The sequence below is a fragment of the Hippopotamus amphibius genome, chromosome 3, assembly GCF_030028045.1.
Source record: "Hippopotamus amphibius kiboko isolate mHipAmp2 chromosome 3, mHipAmp2.hap2, whole genome shotgun sequence".
Taxonomy (NCBI): Eukaryota; Metazoa; Chordata; class Mammalia; order Artiodactyla; family Hippopotamidae; genus Hippopotamus; species Hippopotamus amphibius.
In genome coordinates, this window is record NC_080188.1 from 145,284,819 (window position 1) to 145,302,699 (window position 17,881).

General features: G+C 58.8%; 1 protein-coding gene across 2 annotated transcripts in view; it reads right to left on the reverse strand.

Annotated features, from left to right (window-relative positions):
- Window positions 1-348: 348 nt before the first annotated feature.
- ITPKB (inositol-trisphosphate 3-kinase B) overlaps window positions 349-17,881 on the reverse strand; it is a 99,311-nt gene continuing 81,778 nt past the window's right edge. For both annotated transcript variants that reach the window (XM_057727911.1, XM_057727912.1), the window contains exons 3-8: window positions 16,112-16,211; window positions 14,576-14,789; window positions 9,995-10,199; window positions 7,479-7,580; window positions 5,807-5,878; window positions 349-3,560 (exon numbers count right to left, since the gene is read on the reverse strand). In XM_057727911.1, the coding sequence (XP_057583894.1) occupies window positions 3,345-3,560; window positions 5,807-5,878; window positions 7,479-7,580; window positions 9,995-10,199; window positions 14,576-14,789; window positions 16,112-16,211 (909 nt within the window). In that variant the 3' untranslated portion in view covers window positions 349-3,344. The remainder of the gene's footprint in view (window positions 3,561-5,806; window positions 5,879-7,478; window positions 7,581-9,994; window positions 10,200-14,575; window positions 14,790-16,111; window positions 16,212-17,881) is intronic.

The window sequence follows — 17,881 nt, forward strand, 5'->3', positions numbered from 1 at the left end:
AAACAGGGATGGAAGGGGACTACAGATGCGAGCACCCAGTGCCTCGCACAGAGTGAGGCTCTGCAAGCAAAGGCTGCTGGCAGCTCCGCCAGCCTGGGAGGGGAGCACTTTGTTGCTTTGTCCCTGAGCTATTATGTGTAAGCTGTCATGGAAAGAGTAGAAAAGAGTAATGTTGAAGAGTGTTTAAAATCCTTTGCAGATTAAAATGTTACCCAATCTGACCCCCACACCTGGAAGGTTGTCACAGCCCTAGTGGATCCTCCAATTTCCAAAGACTCCCCTCAACCCAGACACTCCTTGAGGGCTTGGGGTGAGAAAGGACCACACACAGACAGCACCCAGCACCGTGGTCTCCGGGGCCTTTATTCAGGAAGGTACAGAGCATCTGCAGTCTGGTTGACAGGAACTGTGCGAGGCTTTGTAACAGCTCAGTTTTCTCCAAAGGGGTGGCAGGGAGAGGGGTGCAGAGGGAAGGAGAATGCTCAGGGGAGTTCTCTCCTCCAGAAAAAGGCACTGGCCGGGGGTGAGCACCCTGCTTCTTCCCAAGCAAGGGCCTGGGTTATATACACATGAGGGTTGACCAGATGCAGAGACACACAAAGCTAAATACAGCTAGGCGTGGGAAGAGTCCATGGGGCAGGGGGTGGCCAGGGCTGCATCCGGGCTCTTGCCACTGGGCAGGAAAGGAAGTTCAGAAAGAAGGCAAAGCTTTAAAGGAGAAACAGAATCCAGCCTCTCAGACTTAGTGTTTTGTGCAATTAAAAAAATCTGACAAAATAAATATAACTTAAAAACTTCTTACATGACACTAAAGGCACATCTGGGACAAGCAGTTGAGAAACCGCCCTCCACTGCTGAGCAGTGCTGAACCCCAGGAACCCCGGGGCACCATGGGGACAGGGCAGAAAGGGCACCCACTCACCTGCGTGCGGGCGCGCATACCTCATCCCACCCTCCTGGCACCTGCACGGCCAGGACTCAGGGAGTCCCTGCCTGGTCCGGGCTGGCTGGGGAAGGTTTTCAGACCACCCAGACAAGGGCTCTAGGAAATCCCATTCCAGGATCCATCTATCCCGCTCGGACAACGGAGTGGGGGACAGAGGGGAGAAAGGGGTGGGAGAGAGTAGGTGTGCAGGAGAAACAGCACGGGAAACATAAAACCCCCAACCCCCTAAGTAACAGAATAACCCTAGAAAGATGCCACTTTCTACCATTCACATGTATACTGTAACCTAAAGCAAAGGATTGCCAGTAAGAGGCCCTATGGACCTCCTTTAATATACAAGTCACTTGCATATAAGCACATTATTTGCAAGCAACGGGTGCCTGCTTAAAGTGCTCGGAAAGTTTGTTCTCTGAAATTGGTTAAGCTGGTCCCCTGTAATTTTTCTTCGTGGCATTTACTTGCTTTAGCAACCTTTCTTCGTAGATAGAATGAGGGTCACTTGGCCAGCCCATAGTTGTAGAACTTTCACATCTGAATTCATGAGGTCCCTTCCCTGCAGAAAGCTGCAGCACAGACCCCCGGGGTCCCTTCTGACCCAGCTGACTACAGCTCCTAAGACCCCAAGCTGACTTTGGTGCTCCTGCGTTTCAGGGTCATGTGGTGTCACAAGGTCTCTCGTGCTCAGCCGGGCGGGGGTGTGACCTTTAGCAAGTCAGCCCACACAGGAGCTCACTGCTGTTCTGAACAAGAGCCAGGAAGTTTAAAAGTGATTTCCTTTTTTAAAATCTGTACTTATACATCCTCATGTGTCCCACCCTCCACCCCCACCAACCGTCAGTCACCCAGCATGAAAAGGGAAATGTACGTGTCACGTGGGCAAGTCAACAGTTCCCCCAGAGACCCTGGGGTGACAGGCGACAGCCCAGGTAGGCCTCTCTCTGGATTGGTCCTCCAGGCGCACACACCTGGGGACACATCATCTCCACGTGTCCCTGGAGCAGGGGGCCCAACCTCCGGCAGCAAAGGTGGGCACGAGGGGCACAGCTCCAAACGGCCACAGAGCTGAAGTTTTGTTCTTTAAAACTGACACAAAATTTACATTCTTCTCAATAATATAGAGCTACTTGCTTTACCATTAAAATAAAGCTTACAACGGGTTTCCTGTGAATCTTCAAGCAACCTAGAGACCCCAGGAAGAGATGCCTGGCACCCTCCACATACTCTGGAAGCTGCCCGCACCCCACTTGGGAAACGGGTCTCAGACCTTCAGGTTGTTAAGACTTATTTCAGGGGGAAAGTGACGTCAGTAAGCCAGCCTCTTGCTTCCTCCCTGTTCGGCACTGGCCTGAAGCTCGGCCCCGTAACTGCTGGGGACTCTGGACTTCATGAGAGCCCTGGTGTGCAGCAGGCAGACCACCTGGCACCAGGAGGTGAGAGGACAGGAGAGGAGTGTCTTCTGCAGGTTCTTTTTTCCCCTGAGGCTTCCTGGGCCCTGGCCCACTGCCACCCAGCCCTCAGGACCTTGCCACAGCAGGTGGGGAGTGGCAGGCACAAGTGGCTCTGGGGGTTGGGTGGCATCCCTGGAAGCTCAGGTTTGCAGAGTGTCCCTCTGAATTCATGGGCGAAAACCACAGATGGAAGAACACAGCTCCTGCCTGACTCCCCCTGGGAAGGCCAATGTCAGAGAGCACAGTCAAGTTGGATCTGGACTTCTGGCTCCTGGGTCTGTCCCAATGCTGGAGGGTTTAAATACTGGTTGGGTGGCATCCTGCTTTAGCAGCCCTACAAAGGCTACCACAGCATCTCTAGGAGTCCCTAGGCTGCTAAGCAGAGGGTACTTTATTCATGGCCGACATTCGGTTCCCAGTGGTTTTGTGCCCCAATTACCAGAAAGCCTGGCACCAGGCACCTATTTTTACAGCACCAGCCCATCCCCAGGCTGAGAGGATGGGGCAGAAATGGGCTGTGCCTAACAGTGGCGCCAATAGTACTGGCCACCAGGGGGCAGCAGGCCCCCGCAGGTAACCTGCCCTGAGGCTGGTTGGAGGGCTCTTCTGTTAGGGTCCCTTCTGCAGCTAGGAGCCCTACAGCTACCTGAGCCTCCCTCCAGACCTAAACCCAACTGGCCTCCCTGCAGGTGGCCAAGCCTGGGTTTGGGCATTGCTCTGCCAGTAGGAGAGCCTACTGACAAAGGAAGGTGGAAGCCCCGGCCTCAAGCCCCTCAGTTAGGAAGTAACTAGAAAAATCTCATCTCTTCTACGAAGTGTCTTGTAGTGCCATTCGGGAGGGTCAGTTCTGGGGCTTGCACCCAGGTAGAAGTGAAGGAAAAACTCAGAAGGAGAAGGAAAGCAAGGAGAGAAGAGGCCAGGGTGGCAGTGAGGGGGCGCAGAGGGTGACCTCAGGCGAGCGGGGTGCCCGGGCACATTTCCGTCAGGATGTCGATGAGGTTGTTTAGGCCCGAGAGGTAGCCATCCTCCCGGTTCCCCTCCTGCCACGGGATGTCGTGCTGCAGGGTCTGGCCCTCAGGCAGGGGCGTGGTTTTCCCAAAGTCGATCATCCACACCTTGGCCTGTTCCTTCTTGTCGTGGATGAAGAGGAGGGAGCTGCCGATGACCTGGAGGGGAGCGGGGAGGTGAGGTGGGGAAAGGCTGGGGCCCCGCCCTGCCCTGCCCTCCACACTGCAAACTGGCACCTGAGGGGGCTTGGAAAAGCCTGAGCCTCAGAGAAGTAGACAGAGCTTTGCTGAGGCAAGGCCCAGAGCCCGCAGCTCCGTCCTCCACCCTCGCCTGGGCAGCAGAGCCTGCCCGAGTGGCCGTGCCAGGGGCAGAGGACACGGGATCCAGAACAACGACCACCCTCTGTGTGGGCGGTGCCAGGGAGGAATATCCAAGATGGCAGACCCTGGCCCACCCCCAGCTCCAACCTGCACACTTCCCTCTAGTTCTAGACCACAGCTAACCTTGGGGCCTCACCCCATCCCTCAGCAATTCTGACTCCTCCCTAATACCCCAAGTGGGAGGCACACTCCTGTCTGCGGGGGAGCGCGCCAAGGACCGTGTCCAAAGGCACTCACAGCCCCCGAGGAGGGCAGGCAGTCAGGCCCAGGTCACCCCCAGCCCAGCAGCACATGCCCTGCACGTCTTGGGCAGACAAGGCCTCTGAGGCTGGTCTCTGCCCGTGGTCCCTGCCAGGTTCCGCGAGCACCAAGAGCCTCCTGCTGTGGCCAGGTGAGAGCACCTGCAAGTGCTTTCCCAGATATGAACACACACCCTAGCCCCCGGGTCACCTGTGTGAGGCCCGAAGGAGACACGGGGGTGTGGGGAGGGACTGAAGTGTCATGATAGCTCCCGGGGCCAGGCGCAGGGCAGGGAAGACCCCCTAGAAATGCTGAGCCCGGAGAAGGGCAGCTTTCTCTTCCCAGGTGGAAAAAAAGCAGAAGCCCCAGCTAATTCGGCCTCTTTCTAGACCTGAAGTTTCCAAGTGAAACTCCAGAAAGAGTACAGCAAAACAAATTTTCAGGAAATAATAGCAAGGTGCTGAAGAAGGGAGCGCAAAGCCAAGAGACGAAGCCCGGGGCCGCCAAGTGGGCAGCAGTGGGTCCTTCCGCCCACGCAGGGGGTCATGGCGGCTCTGCGGCCTCAGGGCCTTCCAGGCTTGGCCCCAGGCAGGCCTCCCGAGGAAGCAAGCCAGCTGGAGGAAGCAAGCCAGCTGGAGGAGGCTCTGCAGGCTGCACAAAGCTGGGAAGACCGAGACCCCAGGAGGAGCCAAGGACCCAGGGACACTGGGCTTCAGAGAGGACGAAAGAAGAGGGCATTTTGAGAATGGCCGGACCTAGTGCAGCTACACACAGAGCCAGCAGAACCTGCCCTCTGGGCGCCCCACTCCTTCCTCATGGGCACCTGGGCACATCTGTCAGGGCCACCACATACAGTGGGACAGCTGCACCCTGGTGGAGGGAAAAGTCAGGGATCAAATCCAAGCACAAGGCCGGCTGTCTGCCTGGAGAAAGGCGGGCCTGGCCCACCACCTCCCGGGAAGCAGCCCCTGCCCGGCTCCCTGGGACCAGCTTCTCTGGTTCCTCCTGCTGGACACACAGCCCTCTCTGGGGGAAGGGCTCCCTCCATACAAGAGCCCTCAGGGGCTGCCTTCGTGAAAGAGCTGCAAGTCCGCTGGGAGTGGTGGGATCCCTGCTTCCCACACACCAGCCACAGCAGGAACCATTCCAGGAGCTGCGGCGGTGTGTGTGTGAGTGCGTGTGTGAGCTTGCACGCACGTGGGCCTGGGAGCCCTGGGCTCCCCAGTGTCAGGATCTTATAAACCCCTCCAGGGAACTACTGACAGTCCTCAAATCCTCTCTCTCAGGTGTCTCCGCTCCTTGTGTGCTGCCGACTGCCCCGCAGATGAAGGCAGGAGCCCTGCTCCAGAGGGGCACCCAAAGACCTGCCTGCCCCTCCTGAAGATCTTGGGGTGGTGATGGGGGCCTCCCTGGCTACTCCAGCAGCTCAGAGACCCTTGGGTGTGGGGGACACAAGTCCTGCCACAGCCACTCGGAATGGATGAGCCTCGGTGGCTGGGAGGGAGAGGGAGAAGGAAAAGGGCACTGATCACAGCTCTCGGGCAGGACAGCCCTGAGCGGGCGTCCAAGGGAGCCTGGCACAGACAGCCGACATGGCTCCTGCGTGGAGCGAGGGGCTTGATCTGGCTACACACATCCTGAAAATGCCCCTCGGGCTCCGGGAGGAGCAAGCAGGTCTGCTCGTGTGGGGGGTAGGCCCACAGCTCAGGCGGGTGTGCCCAGGGGTCGTGGCGGACCACACGGAGCACAGCTCCTTGCCCCAAGGACAAAAGCCTAACACCTACCTCGTGGCACTTGAAGAAGGGAGAAACTTCCAGGGTGGCCCGAATGTCCTTCAGCCGGTCCCGGTAGGCGACCTGCAAACAGAAAGATGGCCAGATTTTTAAACATGTGGGTGTGCAGGGCGGATTTTAGGTGCTATTTGGCTCATTGGAGACACGGAGTGTCAGTGTGAGAGGGATCTTACACCCCGATTATTCCAACCTCCTCATCTAGAAACGAGGAAACTGAGGCCCAGAGAAGGCGGCGCAGCTGGGACCCCGATCCCATGCTCCCTCCACCCGGCACTGCTCTGTGACAGGAGACGCCGGGTGGGGGGACAGTTCCCGAACAGCCAGGCGGCCTCCAGGAGCCTCTCACACGGGGGTTGGGTCTGGGAACGCCAGCAGTGTGGGGGCAGCACCCCGTTGCCGTGGTGTGTGTCTTCCTGATGATACAAACTTCAGTGCCCTGAACTTTTGAAAAGGACAGAATAAGAGAGCCAGAGCCACAAATATCTCTGCCAGCGGCCTCTCCACAGAGCCGTGCTGGCCCTGGGGGTGCCCGCCCTCCCCAGGGGCGGCGAGGGGAGCCTGTCGCACACCAGCTCACAGGGTCCCTTGACGCCCACGTGCAGCAGGGCCAGCCTGGGGCCTAGCGCCAGGAATAATCCCTCTCGTCCGGGCGCAGGCAGCGCGAGTTCTGCAAAAAAGCTCTGCTGAGGAGCCGGAATCCTCCCCAGCAGGTGACCCAGGGACCCGAGGCATCAGCTACGGAAGATATAGGGTGCCTGCCCTGTGACTCAGCCCGGGCCAAGCCAAGGCTCTCCGCTGGAAAAGGCAGGGGGGAGACTCGCCAGTTCCAGCCGATGCCGAGTCTCCTTGGAGAAAGGCTGTCTGGGTCCAGCCCTCCCCACTCAGCATCCCAGGAGCCTGTGCCTCTCACGGGGGCTCCAGGGCCCATGTCCCTGGCGTGCCTGTGTCTCTGATTGTCATGGGGCGCCCTGTCCTTGGGGTGTGGGGGCTCAACGCACCCTACCTCAGCTGATCCCAGTGCTTAGAGCATCGGTCCAGCCTGCCTGCGGCAAATCAAGTCACTTTGTCATCAACTTCTGCCGCCCACACCTCCAGGCTCAGAAAGCCCATCAGTTCTTGCAGGGGAGGGTGATGTGACACCCACACCCCCAAACACACTTCCCTCGCTCGGGCTCAGCCTGGTGGAGGCCCAGCCAGGCCTAGAAGCGCAGAGAGCAGCAGGCTGCTGGCCCACCTCCCTCCCCTCTCTTAGCTGTGTGCCCTGGACCCCTCAGTCTCCTTATCTGTAAAATGGGGACAAGGATGCCAACAGGCTGCAGGGGGCTGCTGGGAGGGTTTGGTGGCACTTGGCACAATGCTTGGCCTGCAGCAAGTGCTAGAGGAGCACAGCATCAGAAAAGGCTGCTCTAAAGGGGATGGAGACATTTTTGGGAGCTGAGTTGCTTGGCTAAGGGGAAGAGTGAATGCATGTTCACCCGCCGCCAAGGGACTGACAACCACACCACCTCCCTCTCTACCTTCCACGGGGAAGTTTGGGGCCAGGGTTTTCTGCGTGGGCACCATGGCTCCGTCTTGGGTCTGGGCAAGAACCTCCAGAGAGGGTGCAGCGACCCCCGCCTGGAGACCGCACGGCCCAGCCCCATCGCGGGGGTACCCGACTCACCAGGATGTTCCGGTTTCCTTTAGTGAATTCTCTGAAGGCCTCGATCACCTGCTCCCTCGTTTTGGTCTTCTTGAAGTCCCGGTTCACAGAGCCATCTTCCTTCTGAGGAGGACGACACCCCGCCCAGGAGGCGGTCAGCAGAGGGCCCGGCCCGCAGGCAGGCACCGCACTCACCCTCCCAGTGCCTCAGAGCCGCAAGCCCAGGCTGACCCCTCGGCGGCGAGGTGCCCACATGCGGCACAAGGAGGCAGAAGCCCACCCGACAGGGTGCAGCGTGGTTAATCAGACGGCACGGCAGAGGGGAGCCTGTCCTGGGCCCTTGCTGAGGAGAACGTGGGGGTGGCACCAGCATCCCAGGCAGAGTGAATGGCATTAGGAAGGCCCGGAGGCCTGAGGGGCGCTTGGGCCAAGACTGGAGGTGCGAGGCTGCGGGAGCCGCCCGTCCTGAGGGTCCTGAGTGTGAGCAGCCAAGGGGGGTGCACGGGCCTCGGCGGCCACTAGGGGCCTGGCCCCTGGACCCGGGGTGCCTGAAGGTCCCTGCTGCCCAAGGACGCCCTCCCTCACCACAGGAGAGAGGCGCTCTTTGTCCCAAGTTCAGCTCCATCCCCTTTGTAATTTAAGGTCTCTTACTTAGCTTCCCTGAAAGCCTGCCCATCCTCCTCCCTGCCCCACTCAGTGCACGAAATGGCTCCACTTCCTGAGCCTGGTGCTACATCTGGTCCAGGCTATTCAGGCAGCACGTGCGGCTCAGTATCTCTAGGAGGAAATCTGTTCTTCAAGGACAAAGGGTGAGGGGCTTCCCTGGTGGCACAGTGGTTAAGAATCTGCCTGCTAGTGCAGGGGACATGGGTTCGATCCCTGGTCTGGGAAGATCCCACATGCTGTGGAGCAACTAAGCCCGTGTGCCACAACTACTGAGCCTGTGCTCGAGAGCCTGCAAGCCACAACTACTGAAGCCCACGCACTCTAGGGCCCGTGCTATGTGACAAGAGAAGCCACTGCACTGCAATAAAGAGTAGCCCCCACTCACCACAACTAGAGAAAGCCCCTGAGCAGCAACAAAGAAAAAAAAAAAGAAGACCCAAGGGTGAGAAAGGATGGTTCCACTAGGAGCCCCCAGACCAGGGTGGAGATGAACTAAAGCATGGGGGCTGCCTCTGCAAGAACGGGCAGGACCCTGGGCAGAGGGAGAGAGCTGAGAGCTGGGCCTTCCCCACAGGTGTTCTCTGCGGGGGCCTTTCCTGGACCAAGGGAGGGGAGAGGCGGGGGAGGGGGTGCTGGTGAAGGCAGCTGGCTTCTCTCAGAGCTGGGGGTCCCCAGCCGGAGAAGATGGGCTGTTGGCTGTTCTTGCAGTGGACAACGGACAGTGACCAGAAGATCCAGCTTGAGACGCAGAGACAGGTAAAGGGAAAAGCAGATTGTTTCAAACAGACCCAGAAGGGAAAAGCAGTAAGAGGAAGAGGATGAACATATAATTTGCTCTCACACTGGATGCAAAAAAATAGCAAAAGCTGATTTCAGAAGACAGGGGAGGGGCAAATGTCTTTTTCAGCTTGGAGCTCGTAAAGCAGCTGTCCTGGGGAAGGTGAAAACTTTCCCCCATTTGAAACCATCGGCAGCAAGGCACTGCCCTGCAGAAACTTCCACCCAATGCCATCTGCAAGGAGGCTATCCTGGCTTCTCAAGCTCATGAGTCAGGGCTCCCCACTGCCCAACTCTGGCTCGAGGGCTGGCCAACATGGGCCAAGAATGGACAGAGAACAGAAACCCAAGAGTGCTCAGGACTGTCCTCTGCTCGACAGGGACAGCTGCCTGAGACCAAGGGGCCAGAGCCTGCCAGCCCTGCTCCAGGGTGAAGTGCGTGTCTGAGCCGGCTCTCAGATCTAACAGCAAAGGAGGCATGTAGGAGCCTGGATCTAGGGAGGGCATTCTCAGGCCCTTTTCGGAAGGAGGAAGAGGGAAGAAGAGAGAATGAGGTGGCTCAGAAGCTGGGGGTGGCCTCGAGGCAGCCTCCCCAGTGGTGTTTGGGGACCCGGAGCAGCAGTGCCTAGTCCTGCCTAGACGGCTCAGATGTCAGAAGCAGCCGGCATGCTCCCTCCCTCGCCTGCACCTCACTGATTTTCGGACCCTGGGCAGAATGAGCCAGCTCCCAGCACTGGCATCCAGCGAGCTGCCTCCTGGGTGAGGTCGCAGTGTCGGGCACCGTCTGGGCTAAATGTAGGGTCTTTGGCAGAGGGCTCACTGCTGGGTGCGGCTAGAAGCCACCCCTGCTCCAAGGCCCCAGCCCCTACATGGCCATCCCACCCAGACCCAGACCAAGGAGTAGGCCAATTTCCCCAAATGTCTGTCCCTGGGGTTGGCTGCCCATGCCCTGGGCCCGTATGGGGAGGAATCTTACAGCCTCTGAAGGGTCCCGAGGGCAGTCAGGACCCCTGGGGTGAATGCTGGTGGAGCCCAAGGACCCAGTAGGAGCTGGGTAGCTCAGGCAGCCTCAGGCCACACCTGGCTGTCCTCACCTTGATGCCCTCGATCCTGAACCCAAGGGTGGCCGTGGAGCTGATGGTCTCCCTCCACTGCATGTACCGCGGCTTGGTCACAGCCCGCTGGGCTTTCTCCTCCTCGGTCGGGGCCTCTGGGTCCACCTCAATCATCTTCTGGTACATGTCCTTCCGGAGGCTGGGCTTCTTCCGGGCCTTGGTGAGCTCCTCCTCCAGGTAGGTCCTGTGAGGGATGGGAGGCCACATGAGGGCCGCTGGCTGCAGCGTGGCCCACGGGTGCCCTGCCCGAGGGCTGCAGTCAGCTTAGCCAAGTCAGGTTCATCAAGGACGGGCACACACGTTCGGTTGGGCTGGGCCTGGCTCTTGACTGAAGAGAGGGCAGGCTTGCCTAATGGGAGCAATTCATTCCAAGACCACTGGGAAAGGCCCGACGAAGCCCCAGGAGCTCTTCCTTCTAGGGGAAATGCACAGGACCGGCAGAGGAGGGAGGAGGACACAGGGCAGCTTGGCAGCTCAGCCTCCTGGGGTGAGGGTTGGGGAGGGGTCTGAGGGCAGGTTCACTCGGGGCCCAGCTGCCCCCCCTTGGCTACCTGGGACCCTTCCACAAAGCGAGGGCTTCGGAAGCCGGCCCTGTGTGGGTTGGGACGTGCGTCCTGTCTTCCCACCCCACCCTCCCTGGTGCTCCGGCAGCCCAAGGGGTCTCCCTGAGGAGGAATATCTTCAGGCCAGAAGGCAGCCTCTGCAGGGGCCTCAGTGCTGGAGGGAGAAGCCCATGACAGGGGAGAAAGCCTTGGGGCTCCTTTTTTCTCCCGAAGAGACATGCCGGGCTCTTCCTGCACCTTGGACACCAGGCCTCGAGAAACTGAGAACCAAAACCGCTCACCACCTTGCCCTCCCCTCATGGGAGGTGGGGCCTGCAGGCCAAACTGGCAGGGGTCCCCTAGAAACCAGCGGAGGTAACAGGCGTGGGGACAGTACAAGATCTGGGCAGCCCGAGACTGCCTGGCCCCAGGCCGCCTCCCTGACCCCCAACACCCGCGGGGTGAGTCACCCCTGCTGCACATCACAGACGCCCACCTCCTCCCTGCTCCTATTTTTAACTCCTCTTCTCCCCCACACCCGGCTCAGCTGCTGCCTGTGACCCTTCCTGAAACAGAAATCCACAGCGTCAGTTGAGTAGAGGGACGTTTTCTCCCTGGGCCTGCGTGGGTGGGAGTGGCCCACACGGTGGCCTGTGACAACAGGCCCGGCCTCCACTCTCCATCTGTCCCCTGGGAGCCTTGCTCTACCGCGACCCACCACACCTCCAACCTGCCAATGTGGGACCCAGAAGAGACTGGTCAAATCTAAATCCTTGATAAGTTTCCAGAACCACGGTACCAACTCTTACAAGAAAAAAGCAGATCCTTGGATTTGAACTTGGGTCCAATCATTTAGGACGTTCCAGTGGGTGATGGAGACCAGAAGGAGGTGATCTGCCCTTGGCTGTGCTTTTGCGCGCGTGCACACACACACTGCTGTATGCACGTCCATACACACACGTGCATGTACAAACACTACTGAATGCAGAGCCCGGTCAGCGATGATGAGAGCTTCAGGGCAGGCTGCGAGGCAGGATGCTTTTGCATGCATTTGTGTCATGCTGGCCTGCGTGTGTGTTTGTGTGTATTTGCGTGTGTGCTGTGGCGGGGGAAGAGTTTGCCATCCCAAATGCTCCTGAGCTCGCTGCAGGGGCCTGCAGGGTGGGTGGGTGGCTGCACTTCTGCAAAGACTTCTCAGTAGCTCCTTAAACAGGAAGCAGGCCTCAATGTCAAATCCCTTTCCACACGGGGCTTTCCCTCTGAAAAGGGCCCGTGCAACTCAGTCTGGGCAGAGCTGCTCACCCTCTGGGAGAGGAAAGGGGCCGGGAAGAGATGCCCACAAGGGTCACGAGCCAGGTGGCGGGGTCAGGGGTCCACGGGGAGAGGAGCCACACAGCCTCCCCCGCCCTGGTGTCCTGACACTGGCTGGACCCACCTCGCCCACCCCAGCGGGAAGGTCACACCTCCGTGTCCCGTGGGGGAGTAGTAGCCTGCTGGGTGAAGCCACAAGACTAAGTAAAGGGAGCGTCCCTCTCAGGAAGGCAGCCAGCCCACGGGGAGCCAACAGGTGACACGCCAAAGCCACCCACTCCCCCCACGCTCTCTCCAACCTGCTTCCACCAGGGCAGGGGTGCGACAGACAGCTCTGGCCTCCACCTGCCAGCCCTGGTCCCGAGGTCAGGAAGACACTTCTGATTCTCCACGGCAGGCCGCCTAGCACACAGAGGCACAGGCTCAAATCTAAGAAAAGCCCCCAGAGCAACATGAGCCTATGTCCACGTGGAACTGAGGTCCCGAGACACCCCCCGTCAGGGCTCGTTAGGACGCTACGGGTGCCTGCGTCACCTTCTCCTCGGGCCCCACGGTGGCTGAGGCTGGGTCTGCTGTCCAGCCCTTCCACCCATGGGACAAGTCTCCACCTCTCATGCCTGGCACTGAGGGTGTGTGGTGGCCCTGGGCTCTGACCTCTTCCCTCTGGCAAGCACAGAGCCCTTGGGAAGTGCCAAGCTGCAGCCCAGGCTCAACTGGCAGTCAGAGGCCTGGCGCAGACACCTGGCTAGGCGGCCCTGCTGAGTGCCTTAGCCTCTGGCGTCAAAGTCCTCCCGCGCAGACTCGACGGTAGCCCAGCACTCAGAGCACAGGAGGCACACCCCTGCCATCCTCAGGAGCCATGAGACAGGGAAGGTGGGGCTGGGTTAGGACTGGTTCTGGGAGAGCTACCTGCTTTCCTCCACATGGAATCAGGGCCTCCAGGCCCTGCCCAGGACTGGGTTAAACGTGTCCCAGCCTTGCTGCTCACTCTGGGTCCCTCCTGAGAGCCCTGGGGTGGAGTGGGACAGAGGCTCCAGGTGGCAGAGGGATGGGGCAGACGTGGTAAGAGGGGGGCTCCTGTCCCAGCAGCCTCCCGAGGAACCGACAGGCACACCAGCAGCCTTTTAGGACTGACCAGCCACGCGTTCTTCCCACGGGGTGTCCTGTTTTTGGCCACGGTCTGAATGAATATCAATCAGAATATTTATGTGCCTCCCCTTGAGATAACGCATCCTGGTGCATCACGGGAAGGTCTTCCGGGGACAGAAATAAGACCCTGGGGAAGAGCAGTGGCCAAGCAGTGGCTGGAGGGACACTCTGTCTCCTCCCTGTGGGCTGGAGATGGTGAGACCCCTGGATGGAGGGAGGGGGAGGCTGGGGACAGTGCAGAGAAAGAGTGGGATCTATACGTCCCCACCCCTCCGTCCCTGCCCTGGGGGCAACGCCAAGGGAACACAGCGGGTCAGCTTGCAGGGTCTGGTTTTACGACACAACTCCCAGGAGGAATGAGGAGGGAAGGAAAACTGACTGGCTTGGCCTGCTTCTCTCCTGGCCTCTGTCTCTCTTGTGTACATACACACGCACGCACACATACATACACACACACACACACACACCCCCCTCTTTCTCAATCTCCTGAGAAATAAAACTGCTTAAACCATCGCAGCAAATGCAGGCTCCAGCTGTGAGCGCCGCGTCTTGGAGCCTGCTCTCCCCGGTGGGAAGGCGGGCCAGATGGCGGAGGCCAGCATCTGGCCATCCCGTGTGGGCACCGCAGCCGGACGGCTCTCTGAGGCCTCAGAGGACTTCACCACCTGCTGCCCCGCCAGGGAAAAGGAGCTGCTGCTCCATGACTCCTGAGATGGAACGGTCAGAGTTTGAGAGAAGATAAGAAAACTGCTGCCAAAGCAGGGCCCAGAGCTCAAGGCAGCCAGGTCTCAGGTCCCCCCAGCTCTGCTCACGCCTGTCTCCTCCAGACCATTCCTCCTGTCTTCCTCCCTCTCAAGTCTTCTCTGGGCAGAGCCTGGGGCAGGCATGGGGGACCCAATCCCACACAGAGGCCCACGTACCCATCCGGCCCCGTGCACTGGGCGTCGGGCCACACAGCCACCAGGCTGGGGTTGCCACCACGCTCAGCCCAGAAGGCAGGGAGCCGGTGCCTGGTGTCAGGGCCTCTCACGCGCCTGGGCTCCCTCCCCCACCGCACCCTTACGGCAGGTGCAAGTCTTTCTGGCCAATCAACACGAACGGCTAACCAACCCCCTCTTCCCACTCACTGGCTTGGGGTCGAGGTGCGGGGGCGGGAGGGTGGGTTGAGAAGAGCCTCTCCTCCACCCTCCCCCTCACAGCCCACATAACAGGAAGCCGCCCCTCTGCTCCCCAAGCAATCCCACCTGACCAGAGGGGCAGTTCTCTCTGCCCTCTCCTTGGGGCGGCTCCACACCCACCAAGCTCTCCTCCTGGCCCCACCAGCTCCCAGCTCCTGTCCGCTCCCCGCCCCGGCTCACCAGAGAGGGGAAGGGGCCATCCCGGGCAAAGCCAGCACACACGTGCGATGACCAGGTGCGGTCCAACCAGACTCCCGGCCTGGCCTCGCCCACAGGGACAGCCCGGAAAGCCCGGCCTCCTGAAAGCCTGGAACGCCACGCTCAGGACCTGCCGCCCGGCCAGCTGGGCAGGGGCGCCCCATCCGAGGAGCCCGGCTCACCTGACGCCCATCTTGCAGTCCATCACACACGGCGCGTCGAAGTCGGCCAGCAGGTCGTCCATCTGGTTGTAGCGCTCCCCGTCCTTCACCACGTCCCCGTGGTAGGCGGGCACGAAGGGCTTCAGCACGTCGGCCATCAGCCGGTCCAGGCAGCGCTGCTCCGACTCACAGTGCTTCTTCAGAATCCTGCCGTTGGCAGCCGCCTTGAAGCTTCCTGCAGAGCAAGGTGGGAGGAGGCCCTGGGTCCCCAGCCTGGGCCCTCCCTGCTCTGACCCACCCCCACCCCACCAACACGCCCTCCGTCACAGGGCCCGGGCCTCTCGGGGACGCGGCGAGTCTTGCCAAGCGCTGGGCTGGAGGTGTGCCCGTGTCCCCGCTGGTGGACCAAGCCCTTTAAGGGGAGTGGGTGCGAGTCCCAGTACCCGCCATGCCCTGATGGCAACTCTGGGCTTGTTCCCTAACTTCCCAGACCCCAGGCTCCTCCTCTGAAGATGGAAGTACACCAGTGCTCACCCCTGGAGGGTGAGCAGGCTACGTGAGAGGTCTGTACCAGGACCTATTCACCCCTCTCCGTGTGACTACTACCCCCAACCCCACCATCAACCCTGCTTCCCAGCCACGAAAGTGTCTCTGGTCTCAGTGGAGGAGAAGTCCTGATAGAACCGGATTTAGTGCCAGGAGAGGGAGACCAGCTGAGAAGCAGGGATCCAAGGCTCTGTCCGCCTGGGCAGTGTTCCTTCTGAACCACTCCCTCAGGTAAGTATTGAGGAAAGGTGTCCATCCACCTGCCTTGGGCTGGGCCAACGTGGTTAAGGATATAAAAAAAAAAGACGTCAGACCCTGTGCTGGCCTGAAGTCCATGGGCGGCCACTGAAATGTCCCCTGAGGATGATGCATGCTGAAGGGCCACCACGAGTGGGTTAGACAGCTCTAGACATCCTCCCCTGTCACTGAGGGCCACCTGGAGACCTCATGGCTAGCCCAGGGCCTGGCCACGGCAGCCAGCACTCCACACCGTCTTACACTCGTGGAGGGACCTGCCTGCCTCTCCCACCAGCTACGAGCTCCTCTGGCACAGACACTACAGTGCCACTCATGCTGTCACCCTGAGGAGCCCGGCGACGCACACATACAACAGGGGAGCACTTGGCTTTGTCTCTTTGCCCGGGTGACAAATGGCGGGCAGGCTATAAAGACTGATGACTTCATCTCTTTTACTGAGTTAAAATAATGGAAGAGAGATTGAAAGAAAAAGATGGAAAGAGACAGAGACTGAGGGGGGATGTGTGTGATTTGTGAAGAGGTGGTACAGACTGTGGAGAGGGCAGTTGTCCGTGTGCATCTTCGAGGCAGTGTTAAGGCCCGTCTCTCAAGTGTGCCTGCGACTGCAGACCACGAAGTCTCTCAGGGAGCACCTGTTCAGATGCTTCATCTCCGGGAGCATCCAGGGCAAGCCCCCTCCCCCCCACCCCAAGCACTGGACGCCCCCCCAGAGATCGGACATCCCATCGGAACGTCTGGGAGAACCGTGGCTACCTGCGTGTCCTGCCAGCTGGATCCAGGGATACTTCTTCTTGAAAGACATGACAAAGGGAGACCAGTGCACCATGTTTTTTATTTTCCTCCATGATTTGCTCTGGAAACAAGCAAACAAAAAGCTCTACATTAGAAACAGAACTACTATTTTCTGGTTAAGATGAATTCAAAACCAGGTAACCTGCTGCCTGTGGCCACAAGACAAGAGCTGAGTGGCACGCCCACGGCACCAGCGGCTCCAAGGACTTCGCCTCCATCATCTATGTGGCATACATCTATAGCCTTTGCCTCATTCTACAAACAGGCTGAGAAAAACACCCAGAATCAAGGGGACAAGGATCTGACAGGCTCTGGGAACAGAGGAAGGGGCGGACAGAGTGTTCTCCATCCAGGGACCCATCTCACGCCACTTCCCCATCAGGGGACACCTAAACCCACGATGCCCTTCTTCGTGCCCCCTCTTGGGGCCTCAGTTTCCTCACATGTCTAGGAAAGGATAGACAGCTGGTCCCCCATGCTCTGTGGACTGGTGGACACTCTAGGACTCTGGAAAATGACCTCCTGCATCCCAACAGCAAGGGCCCCTCGGAGGAAGACTAGAGAGGCCACAATCACCCAGCTGCAGTGTGTCATCTCACACTGTATTTGCAGATGCGGCGGCAGCAGAGGCACCTCTTGCCTGCGAGAGGTTTGAGGAGACTTTAAAGGGAATTCCTTGGGACAGCAGTGCCTGCAAGGCTATGGTGCACACAGGGGTGAGCAAGCCCTCAGGACTCTCTCTGCACTGTACTTCTTCTCAGGTCATTGCTTAAGTAAAAACCGTGTGTGTGTGTGTGTGTGTGTGTGTGTTTGTGTGTGTGTGTGTGTGTGTGTGTGTGTGTGTGTGTGTGTGTGTGTGTGTGTGTGTGTGTGTAGGAGGAGCTCCTTGGGCAGAAAGGAGAACTAACATTTATTGAGCACTGTCTCATTTTATTTTCACAGCAAGCATGCAAGGTAATCATTGTTACTGTCATTTGCGAAACCGAGCCTCAGACAAGTAAGTGACAAAGCAGCACTTAAACCCTCACCTATACGACTGTTTTAAAAAAAATCCTTTTTATCCCCAGCAATAAACAGTTCTCTCTATAAAAATATCCCTAAGTTAACTTTAATAAGAACAGGCTGTAGACATGAAGATCAAGTGTCCCCATACGCAAGCCCCTGAAGGGGGTGATGAGAAGTGAACTAAGAAGGATTTCAAGTTCCTGAGAAGCGGAATCACAGACAATAAACCCCCAAGGCTCTGTGCCGGGAAGGAGAAGCTGGGAATTCTGCAGAAGAGGGAGGTAAGGAGTGGTCCTGCCTGGACAGTGGATCCCTGGAGGGGCGGCTCCTCATTCCCTGTCCTATAGCGTTCACCAGCGGCCACCCTGAGGATGCCGGGCCAACTCCAGCTGCTGGAACCCAAGGTCAAATCAAGGTTAAAGCAGTCTCCTTTGTTTTTTCCTCTCTGGTGAGACTCAGCTGCTTCTGTCATCAAGTTTTCAAGTTAAAATCTGTTTAAGGAGAAGAATTCTTCCCTACCGAACCTGCAATGTTTACCACATCCCAGAAACCCTCACTCTACCGCCAAGACCTAGTCTATCCTTAATAGAGGGCAGCGCTCTGCCAGGCCATGTGACAAAGGGCCAGCCTCACCGACAAGGGTGTTTTTCCTAGATCCTTCTGATGGAGATCACCAAAGAAGGCTAAAGGAGCGCCAGCGTTTCTTATCTAAGCACACAGAAGGCT